We start from the raw sequence: 11,835 nt of genomic DNA, 5'->3' as shown, positions 1-11,835 counted from the left end.
TCGGTGCACTTCGGTGCTATCTCTGCTTCCAGAGCTTCCTGTGGTTTGTACTGGAGCATGCGAAAAACGATGAGCGTAGAATTTGCCTTTACTCCTTCCTTCCTCGTCCTCCTGAAACTGGTGTTCAAAGCGCCATTTGCAGTTCACGCGGTGAACCAGAATCAAAACTTGCCGTCGGTAATCAAAGAACTCCTGTGTTTTTTGCCAGATTGCTGAGAGCAAACGAGGAAGTCATCATTGAAATTCCCACAAAAGCCTGTGAGGGTCAAGAAAACGCCATTGCGTCTCTGGAGCACGTGCAGCTTGAGGCAACCATTGAGTATTCCCGCAGAGGTGATCTTCACGTCACCCTGGTGTCGCCATCAGGTACAGGAGGCAAAGGCGCGCTTCCGTTGCGTAGCGTGTGGCGTTTATTTCGTTAAAAACCGCCTCTGTGTTCTTCAGTGGGTTGAAAAGAGTTAAAGGTGTCGTTAAACAGATGTGGTCACCGCCGCGAGGTGCGGGCGAGGACTTTGTCCTCGCATCCTGGGGACCATGGAGCGGGTTCTCTGTAAACCCCTTTCCAGCCTTTGTGTGTTCTGGGTTGTTTTTGTGAGAAGAGGTTTGAAAAATCACACTTCAGAGAATGAAGGCAGCGTTTCTGATACGTTTTCGTGCTGGCAGCAGGACCTATAAAAACGACAAGTTCCTGGCAGACAGTGAATTGCAGTTCAACAGCGCTTGTCAGCTTTACTGCGATTTAACAAACTAATGGAAAACTGGGGAAATCTGACTCCAGTATTTAAAAACACAGTGTCTCTGCTAGGCACCTTAGTGCAGCTGTCCTAAAGGTGCTAGAGTATGGCGCGCTGTCTTGGCAGTGCCCTGAAATAACACCATAAGAATAATAATAATAATAAAGAAAGGGGAGAATTGGTATGAACAACTTTGTAGGGAGTAAGATCTGTTAGATCAACTGGTGTTATCAGAAGAAACAAGCTTTCAGGGATTAATCTGTACATCGGGCTAATCTAATTGATGGATCTTGAAGGCTAATCTAGTAATCCGCAGTTAATAAAGCAGCAGAGCTTTGTTCATGTCGTTACTGCAGGACCTCGCTAGAGAGCAGGGTTAAGATGCTGTACGTACAGTGCACTTCCAAACCTCACCTCGCCCGGGATTTCTTTTAAGGCTAACCTCAATTCTTCCTTTTCCTGGTTTACCTGTTGTCTTATGGGGGCAATGTTGCTGTGAGGTGTTTTACCTTTGGCTCTTGGGTGTGTTTTCAAATTAAATTCCATTTTAGATAAGTTTTAATTTGGGAGAAGATACATGCACCGTCTCTAGGGGCATCACGGGGATGACGGCAGCAGTAGATCTCATTCTACTTTTATAGAGGTGTTTTCCTCCCAAGACGCTGTTCTTTGGTTAATGTGCAGGAAGCACGGCTTAATCTTAGAAAAACACCCCTTTCTGAAAGGCTGACGATAGTAACATGTCCTTCACCTTTGTATTTCTGTGGGTTTAGCTGAGGTAGCGATAGTCAAGTGCTGCTGCCTCCACTGTCGTATTGGGTCGCTGTCGTGGTTAAACTGCTCTTGCCCTCAGTTCTTGCTGATTTTCCACACTCCTGCAAAACAGTGCTACCAGATGTATGTCACTCCTCTTCTGTATTTATGGTATTACCTTTAAATATTTTTGTAGCTTGTGATCAGGCTTCCTGGGGCTTCTCTGTTCCTTATTATGTAAATACACCTCCCTTCCTCTCTCCATATATGCAAACAACCACAACAAATTTCCTACTGTGCGGCAGCATCTCTTCTGCTGCAGAAGCACTTTGTGAACTGCAGCATTTTTGTAATAATAATAATAATAATAATAATAACAACAACAACAACAACAACAATAACAACAACAACAACAACAACAGTGCAAATGCTTTTCATCCTGTTGGAGTTCCAGGCTGTAATAATTTACATCCACTCACCAGGAAAAAAAACCATAAAGGCAGCGATGAATTCAGGATGAGGTTTTGGTTTCACGGTACTCCTTGAGCTGGTTTGCCTTCAAAACTTCCTCCTCAGACCATTCCTGAGCTGTTCATCGGTGGAAAAGACTGGTTGTGTCTGACCCCTGATGCTCATCGCACATCCACTACTTCTTGGTGTTAGAGCTTGAATGCCAGGCAAAATGTACCTTTTTAGCATGACCGAGCCTGGTAGTTTTTATGCTCTGCAGTGCTGCTGTGAAAGTAATAAAGCACTGATCAGAAACAGCACGTTTCCCATTGCACAGGCGTTTTCCAGGTCGCCTGTGCGCTAGGCAGTGCGTGCATGGCCACCAATGCGCTTCTTGCACCAACAGGGACCAGCACGGTCTTACTGGCTGAGAGAGAGAGAGACAAATCCCCCAATGGCTTCAAGAACTGGGACTTCATGTCTGTTCACACCTGGGGAGAGAATCCAGCAGGCACCTGGGTTTTGCGGATTACTGATGTGGTAAGTGTGTCTGTCTGCATCTTAACCAGCTCTGTTCGGACACTAACACGGGTAAATGATGGCTGACCACTGCGCAGCACATTGAACGGTGAGTCCTCTCATTAAGAAAGCTGCAACGGGAGTTTATTTAAGCTAACCATCCGTCTGGATTGAAGGCTGTCTTACCTGAAACACACAAGAAAAAAATAAAGATAGGGTTGGATTTTCTTCTTCTTTATGTAAATGCAAAGCGCCATCCTCCTTTCACTGACATGTACCTGTCAAAAAAATTTCATGGCTGTTTTTCACACATTATGTGTCACTGAAAGGAGTCGCTTAATGTAATTTTCTGTGATTCGTGGAGTGAAACATGTAATCGAATTAACATACGATTAACTGCAAATTAGGTTTCTCTGCTGAAGAGAACACAGGATAGATCCAGTCTTCTCTTGGTGCACGTGCATAATCTTCCTTAACCCAAACCCTTTTGAATTCATGACTTTCTGCTGACCTCAGAGAGCTGTTCTGATGTACACCTTTCCCTGACTCCTTTCTCAGAGTAATTACTGCCGAGCAACGTGTAAGGATTAAAGCCAAGAAATCTACAGATATGACATAAATACATTTACTAAACCCACCTGGGGATATGGATTACAACAGCGAGGCACCAGAATAAAGCTGCCTGGTAGGCAGCTGAAAAATCATTTCTCTTCAAAGGGAGAGTGATCAAGCACACTCATCTCTGGAGAATTTTGTTGGGTTTGTCATTAATAGGCTTGTCATTAGGGGTCAGACCCTGCCTGTCAAACACTGAGGCTCCAACCCCTGTTGGCCCCAGACTGTAAACAGGAGGGTAATGCCAAGGACTAAGCAGATGGACAGGGCAGCAGAAGTAAATATTATTATCAACAGTGTAGTGCTAATACTGCGGGCTTATGGATAACCCCATGGTTACAGATAGCCTGCTCTTTGCAATTAACATAATGCGTTTTTTGGAGTGAAGTTAGGAAGAGCATTTTGTCTGTAATTATGTCTCATTTTCCATTTTCAAGTGAGACGTTCCTGAAACTTGCAATAAAACAAGCTTTTTGTCCTCACGTTGTTTTTGTAATACGCTCTTTCCTCAGCTTTTAGGGTTTTGTGGTTCCTGAAATAAGTTTTCACATTAATGACCCTGGCTGAAATCACAGATTGCCATGCAGAGTTACTCGTAATTCAGTTGTCATCATCTAAGTTGGGGGTGAAAGCTTTGGTGCAGACTTCTATTAGACAAGAAGAGCTTCAGCAGCTGACTTCAGCAGCTGAGCAAAAATTCTGGAAGGGTTTGGTACAATAAAGTGTCAGTGTTCTCTGTGCTTGTCTTGTCCCCTTTCTGCTATTTAAATACTGCTGCCAAAACTGAGGAGGATAGCATTTATTGCTCACTTCCACACGCTGTGTTTCAGACTGTGGTCCTGCACCGCTGCAGGGTATGATTCCAAGTTACTCTTCCAGTGGAAATCGCCAAGGAACGGCTTAGTGAACGAGTACTGATAATAAAGTACTCTTTCAGTGGTTTTTATAATTCTGTGTTATGATGAAATTGCATTGGTGCTTACGCGATTAGTAATCGTGTTGCGTCAGAACGTGAATATTTGGAGTAGTTAAGCCATTGTATTAAATCCCTCCTATTTCTGATATATCAGTCTTTTGATGCTTACAAATCATTGTGTAAATTTAGATATCAAAAGCTAAGATACAAATTTTAAAAAGCTAAGATATAAATTTTATAAAGCTAAGATATAAATTTAGATATCTAAAAGCATTTAGATACCAGTTTATTTCAGTCCCTTCTGCCTACTTTGTGATCAAGTGCCCGGTTTTCCCCCTCTAATGTCCCGAGAACCTTTGCTAATGCCGTGCTTGTCTTTCAGTCCAGAAGAATACAGAATGAAGGGAGGATTGTAAACTGGAAGCTGATTTTGCATGGCACTGCTACCCAGCCTGACCACATGAAGCAGCCACGTGTGTACACATCCTACAACGCAGTGCAAAATGACAGAAGAGGAGTGGAGAAGATGACGGACTTTGTCGAGGTACCGTTACGGTATTTTTTTCCTTCCTTACGTATTTTTCAACTTAGAAGAAAACGATATTTCTTTTCCTAGTAACACACACATTCATTTAGTATTCGTTCCTTCTAGCCCCTGACCACTTCTGAGTTGCGTATTGTGATTTTGCCCACGTCAACAACTGATTATTTTAATTAGTCTCTGTTTTCTTGCTCCAACGTCTGAGGGTTTTAGGGTGGGGTGAGGGTATTGCTACTGAATCAGTGAACTCAGTAGCTGGTGTGATTGAGTGGTACAAGGAGGGGTGAGACATCTTCAGAATACTTTATTAATCACATCACATTGATCTGTTTCCTCATTAGGATGTCCATAAATTATGGATGGATTAACCTTCCTCAGGTTATGAAGGAGAAGATCGAGGGAGACATGATTATGGTCTTTAAGTACATTAAATAAGTGTCTGCAGATGTGGCAACCATGTGCAAGAAAATGAATTATGCTATAAAATGACATGTCCTATCCTGCCAATGTGGAATATGAATTTATAACTTCCCACATTGTGGTGGGATTTGATATTCTGTACGGTGTAGAGCTTTTGATAGTCTGTGTTGGTCTGTAATGGTCGAGTTGTTTTCTAGATGCTGGTGGCTCCTACGTGGAAAAACAGCATCTACCCACACGCAGATGGAAATCACTGATCAGAGCACATCTTAATCTGGTCAGTTTTTCATCACAACCTGACATTTTTTGTGCTGCTCTGTGTTCTAGGACCATACCACACAGGAAAACCTGAGTGAAAAGCCCAGAGTCACGGAAGATCCCAGCAGCGGCAGTGACAAAGCAGAAGGTAAAATCCCATCAGAGGCCATGCTGCATTTGCTGCGTAGTGCTTTCAGCAGGCAGATGGCTCAGAAGCGGCTGCCAAAGAAGACTGCGAGTGAGAAGTTAAATATTCCCTATGAACACTTCTATCAAGCCCTCGAAAAATTAAACAAGCCCTCCCAGCTCAGAGACTCAGAAGAAAGCCTGTACAGTGACTACGTTGATCTTTTTTACAACGCCAAACCATACAAGCATAGAGATGACAGACTGCTGCAAGCCTTGGTTGAGATTATAAACGAAGGAAACTAAACTGTAGGGTATGGCACTGAGTTGGAAATGTTCACTCTCCCCCCACCCAACCTGTAGTTTTTTTTCAGAAGTCTGTTGTATGCTCTAGTTGTGTGACCGCTGCTTTGATTGCTTCATATTTAATACAAATATCAAGGAAGGGGAAAGCCGGCTGTGGGAGGAAAAGGCAGTGAACTGATGCTTTTTAGTAATAGCTTCTTTCAAAGCCTTTCTTCACTACCATCAGAGTAGATTTGCCCCCTCAGGCATGAAATGCAATAGTATTCCCCTGAACACCCCAGTGCTCTGTTTTAAATAATTCTCACGTTACTTATTCTTCCGCCCTCTTCACTTAGCATGCAGTAGGGTTTGAAACCCAAATTAACAAGCAGTTTTGAGCCGAGCTGCCAAAGCTCTCGGGAGGTACTCTCGTCCCTGGATTTGCAATGAATATTGCAGTCTGTACGTTTGGCATTTATTCCAGACTTCACACTTGCAGCCAGTGCTGCTTCTGTCGTAGGTTTTTGTTCCTCCCCCAAAGCAGCGACGCTCCTTTACCCGTCTGTTCTCCCGTAACGGAGCAGCGGGGAGGCCTGGAGCACCAGTGAGCGCTGATGATGTTATTCACGATTTAAGCTGCAGACAGACGTAGAGTAACATAAAAGAGCCCCACATGAGGCGTCCCAGACCACGGGATGGCATCCTCACCGCCGAAATTTTACTGCCTGAGTGAAGTGCCTGAGTTATGAGCCTGCTCTTTCTAAGCTGTGTGTAGCTAATGAGGACAGAGGCTCCTGTGGGCAGCACTTCAGAGCACAGGTTCTGAATTACCTGGTGCAGGCTATTTGTATCGACTATTTGGCCTTTGAGGGACCAACCTCCTGCCTATGGAGCCTCAGTTAGATGTGTAAAGTTAAGTAATATAAACGCCTTCTGAGGTGCCTGTATCTGCAGTGGTCAGGGCAAGAAAGCTGGGTGGCTTTGTCCTTTCCTGGACCCGTGACCAAAGTGGAATGGAAAGGAAAACTGCACCAGCAAAGTCCACTTAAAGGCTGGACCCTGGAGTGTCTGTGATAGATTGTCACATTTCCCAAATACCTAGGAAGTTAGGGAAAAATGGATGGGGAGAGGTGTGAGATTAAAAGAACACCCAGAAATGGGATGTGGAGGAGGGAGAGGAGCAGGAGGAAGAAGGGGGAAGAGGAGGAAGCAGGGGCGGGCAGCTCCCCAGCAGTCGCAGTATACCAGACACACAGTTTTCCACACATACCTCTTTGATGTCAGCGTCAAGACTGACGAGTTATTTTGCTCTTTATAATTTTTTTTAAAAACTAATATGAAAAACGCAGTGTTTGGTGCTCAGAAATTGAAGGGGATCTAGAACAAGGCCACGAAGATTCCCAGGGGATACTCACCTCACTGCAGTGCCAAAGATAATCCAAACAAGTGCTGCCTGGTGTTTACTTTTCCTTCACTCCCACCAGCTATGGAAATTTGTTCTCCAGACATCCTAGGAATATCTGATTCTCCTTCACTGTCTATTCCTTGAAGTGATGCAAGTGTCTCAAAGACAGGGATGTAGCATTTTGCTCATAGTTCATCAGTATGGATAGAGTGTGTTTTCAGATTTCACACTGAATTCTGTAACTTAAAGGTAAATCTGTTTGCTGTAACAGTGCTTAAGTCTTCTTCTGTGGAAAAAGGGACTGCTTAAAGGCAGCTTTGAAAACTGTCTTACCAAACTTAAGATTTAAAAATCTCCGCTTATCCATTCTGTGTGGTGGTTTCATGCCTATCCTGGGCTTTTTTTGCCAGCTTTAAATAGATTGAGCTTAGCTGATTCGAAGAATCCTTCCGTATTTCTGATCCACACTTTGAAGATAACGGCTCCACCGTTGGATGTCTCATGTACCGGATCGCTCCATCTCTGTTGAGAAAGTTGCTTAGAATGAGAAGTGATTAAGAAAAAATCCCCACAAGTGCTCTAAATCAGAAAGGTTTCTTGTGCTGTCCCGTTCATGCACAAAAGATAACAGCTGAATAAGCAGAATTCAGAAGTTCCTAATTGCTGCTATTGCAGAGCGAGAGCACGAACCGATTCTCGCTAATGTTCAGTTTTCAGAACTGGCAGAGCCACTTTGAGTCCTGTGCGATGGAGCTCAGAGGCTGTTCCCCCCGAAAGCAGCAATTTTAGGCAGTCCTCATCCAGGCACGTTACAGCGAGGAAAGCACTAGCAACACCCACTCAGCCCCTGAAAGAACTTCTCGGATTAAACGGGTGGAAAACATAGGGCCCTCCTTTGTTTTACGGTCAGTTCCCACGTTGTAGCCGAAGTTTCATGAGAGGACAAGTTTAAAAATCTCTCTTTTAAATGTTTCCAACCCAGGGTAGGTTGTACAAGAGTAAATTATTTTTATTGTTAGTCTTTCCTTGGTGCCTGTGTGGGTTTTGTGAAAAATGTAAAAGGGGAAAAAAAAGAAGAAAAAAAAAAAAAAAAAGAGTTTTCTCTCAGAATTTTAAATTATATTTTCGTTACAGGTATTTATAATATAGCAAAGATTTTATTGAACAGACGGAATTTTAAAAGGCGTAATAAATTATATTGAAGAACCAGATTTTTCTTGGGAAAGAGACGATTTCATCCAATAAAGGTATTTTTTAAAAGGCATGTTCCAACAGCAACCGCAACATGTATGTGATGTGATGCTAAACTTTGTCTACTAGTAGCATAATACAGTGTGTTAGCAGAGCTCAGTGTGTGGTCGTAACATTTGTAAAGAAAACAGAAAGGTACAGTCAAGCCATGGGCTTAAAAGGGCTGGGAAATACAGTTTAGAATTAAAAATAATGGCTTCAGGAAGTCGCAGGGGGCTGGGTGGAGAAAAACGTGTAATTTATTGAAAATGAAGGATTTCTTCTCCAGGAGCACTGGGGTCGCAGAAGGAGTTGCTGCAGGCGTGAGTGAGTGCAGCGCTGTCAGACCCCGGGGGCTCTGAATGACAAAATTCGGGGTATTTCGCATGTGGAATTTAAAAATTCTGGGTGTTTCGCATACAGAATGACAAAATTCTGGGTTTTTCACATACAGAATTACAGAATTCGGGGTGTTTCGCACACAAACGTGTGTCGGGAGCACTGCAATGACACAATAACACAGCAGGGTGAGTCGGGGGCCCAATTGAGCTCGCAGGTCTTCACTCCCATGCACCCAAGCAACAGCAGTTAAAACAGTCAACATTTTTTCCCCCCTCTCCGCTACCTCTTACATTTCAAGCCAGTAAAGGAACAAGCCCTTATGCACACTTACGTGCTCCGAACTTGGAAATTCAGTGTTCAAAAGAAGCGTCCTCTTTCTTACCTCTCCCAAAGTCACTTCAAGCTGTAAACAACCATGAGCGTTTTCAATAAAAACAAAGGAGTTTTGAGAGTTTACGAGCACGACACTGGAATTATCTCGGTGTCAGAAATCAGGTGTGAGTGTTATGTTAACTCCATCAGAGCAGCGGGAGCGGCACTGTCCCTTCTGCAACAGCAAACCGACCGCTGCCGCTGCGTTTTCCCAAGGCTGCAAACCCAAGGAAAGCTGGCTCCCGGGTTGGCTCAGCTCTGAAAACGGTTACAGATTTAAAATCACAGGGGAAAAAAACCCGGCCGTTATTTTGCAACGCCACTTTGTGTTTGTGCAGATGCAGAATATCCGCACAGCCTTTCTGCCTGATCTGATTTTTCCTTTCATCGCGTCCATTTCCAGAGCTCCTGGAAACCGTGCCATTCACAGCAGTTGTTTTAGAAAGGGACAACTCTAAAAATGTGTGTTTTGCTCTGAATCAATTGCTCGGCCAGATAATTCTGACTGCAGACTGAAAAGGCTCAAACTCCAACCCTACTGGGCACTAATAGAGATAATTTCAGTAAACATTTTTCTATTTAATGACACAAGTACTCATTAAAAATATTGCTTTTTTATTGCGATTTGTGAGGGTAATGTAACCAGAAAGAATGACAAATTCCGCTTCCAGCAACGCAGTCAATGCCCAGTGGAAAAAAAAAAAATAGGTCAAATATGTTCCACTAAGATACCAGAGAAAAATAAATACATGGTATGCGAATATGGGCAGCTATCAGGAAAATATATCTTAATGGTTGTATCATTCCAGCTATTTGCCTCCGATCAAATGAGGCTGAGCACATATCTCTTACCTTCTGATGTCCTATTCCTAAAACAAATGAATGGGTGCTGTGCACCCACCGGTTTGTTTGGCTGTGCCCACATTATCAGCCGATGCTCTCGGTCCTTAACACGCGGCGCCACGCGTTGCGATAAGGAAACGCACGTAGAGCCGGGGACGTGCGGCCCCGCATGCGCTGGTCCACAAAGCACCGGTGTGAAACGGCCCCGGTTGGGTTGGACAGGGAGGGGAGTTGTACACCGGCACCCTCAGACTGCACCAATGAGCCCCGCGCCCACCGATAGTGATGGAGCAACTGGTTGGGTGGGAGCACAGAGAGTTGTGGTGAATGGAGCTAAACCCAGTTGTGACCAGGCACAAGCGGTGTTCCCCAGGGCTCTGTTTTGGGGCCAGTCCTGTTTAACATCTTTATCAATGATCTGGAGGAGGGGATTGAGTGCTCCCTCAGCAAGTTTGCAGATGACACTGAGTTGGGAGGGAGTGTTGATCTGCCTGAGGGTAGGAAGGCTCTGCAGAGGGACCTGGACAGGCTGAATCCATGGGCTGAGGCCAATGGGATGAGCTTCAACAAGGCCAAGGGCCGGGTCCTGCACTTGGGTCGCAGTAACCCCATGGACTCTACAGACTTGGGGACAAGTGGCTGGAACTGCCAGGCAGAAAAGGACCTGGGGATCTTTCGAGGTCCCATCCAACTCCTAATATTCCGTGATTCTGTGAAGCATCCAGAGAGTCAAGGCAACGTTCACAGACGTGGTTCAACGGGGAACTGGACTGCCTCCGTGCTAATTCACAGCTTGTGAGAGATGTATTGGAGGCTGAGGATTCAGAAAAAGTTGTAGCTGTTAGCTTCTCCTCTTTTACTCTGTATTTCATACAGTCACAGAATGGTTTTGGTTGGAAAAGACCTTCAAGATCATCGAGTTCAAACACTGAACCAGCCCTAAGGGCACCACCAGACCATGCCCCTGAGCACGACATCTCCTCACCTTTTAAACACCTCCAGGCATGGGGACTCCATCACCTCCATGGGCAGCCCCTTCCAGTGCTTGACCACTGCTTCAGTGAAGAAATTCATCCCAAAATCGATCCTAAACCTCCCCTGGAGCAACTTGAGGCCATTTCCCCTTGTCCTATCATGAGGTACCCCCACAAACTGATCCCAGCTGTGTGCAGTGAATGCAATTCGTGATACCTTTTAACGTGACTCCATGTGAGCTCTCTTTGATGGCAAAACATAGCAACCCTTGTCAGGAGCAGCACGAAGATGCAGCACCGATTCGCTAGAACAGAGTTTAACACTGAATTTCAGCTTTTTCGGATTTTGCATCAGGGTAGTACTGATAACGCAGGCTGCTTTGGAGTGCGGCAGGGGAGAGAGGGAAAAATAACCCTACTCTTGTTATGGAAAAATTAGCCATAGGTCTGCAGGGAGCTTTGAGCTGGCTTTGTAGGGCAACAGGTAAGTATTTTATCAGGCACTGTAAATGCTGGATCTTGCGAAAACACCGCAGCCAAAATTCCTTCAGGGCTGTGGGTGTTGGATCTGAAATTCTTTAGGGAAGGGTATTCATAGTACTCTGAATATTTCCTGTAAAATTAACAGAAATGTTCTTCTTGAGAGCCTCTATAGCATCCAGCAGTAGTTCTGAACCACATCACGGAGGAGACCGTCTCACTGCTGCGCCGCATGCCCCATTCAGGCGCTGAGTCTGTGTGTCTAAATTTCGGCGATGCAAGCATTGTCCTCATCTCTGCCCTTTCTTGCTCTCCGCCTGGTGCTGAGCGCAGCCGGGTGCAGGTGCTCTGTGGTTTGGGAAAGACTGGAGCTGTTCAGCATCTCCCCAGGCCACGGAAAATTCGCAAGGGTCACCCATTTTGGCCTGAGATTGCTCTTGATAAAGCCAATGTGTGACCCCCGGCCTTGAGGAAAATCCTCTCGGAAAACAAAGGGCATTAGCGGGTTTAGAAAACCATTTAAGCACATGTGGCAGGCGATGTAAAACCATTGAGCAGTGTGTGTGTAATCT

General features: G+C 44.8%; 1 protein-coding gene across 1 annotated transcript; it reads left to right on the top strand.

The window, feature by feature from the left end:
• Positions 1-208: 208 nt before the first annotated feature.
• On the top strand, positions 209-5,725 carry LOC104542685 (neuroendocrine convertase 1-like; the record flags this gene model as incomplete). The annotated part of the gene is made up of 4 exons (XM_010187067.1): positions 209-366; positions 2,344-2,477; positions 4,370-4,531; positions 5,276-5,725. Coding segments are annotated over 4 exons (817 nt in total), but the record flags the coding sequence as incomplete, so codon positions are not given.
• Positions 5,726-11,835: the final 6,110 nt, after the last annotated feature.

The sequence above is a fragment of the Mesitornis unicolor genome, unplaced genomic scaffold (genome assembly GCF_000695765.1).
Source record: "Mesitornis unicolor isolate BGI_N332 unplaced genomic scaffold, ASM69576v1 scaffold38006, whole genome shotgun sequence".
NCBI classification, from domain to species: domain Eukaryota; kingdom Metazoa; phylum Chordata; class Aves; order Mesitornithiformes; family Mesitornithidae; genus Mesitornis; species Mesitornis unicolor.
This window is presented reverse-complemented; position numbering and strand designations above follow the sequence as displayed.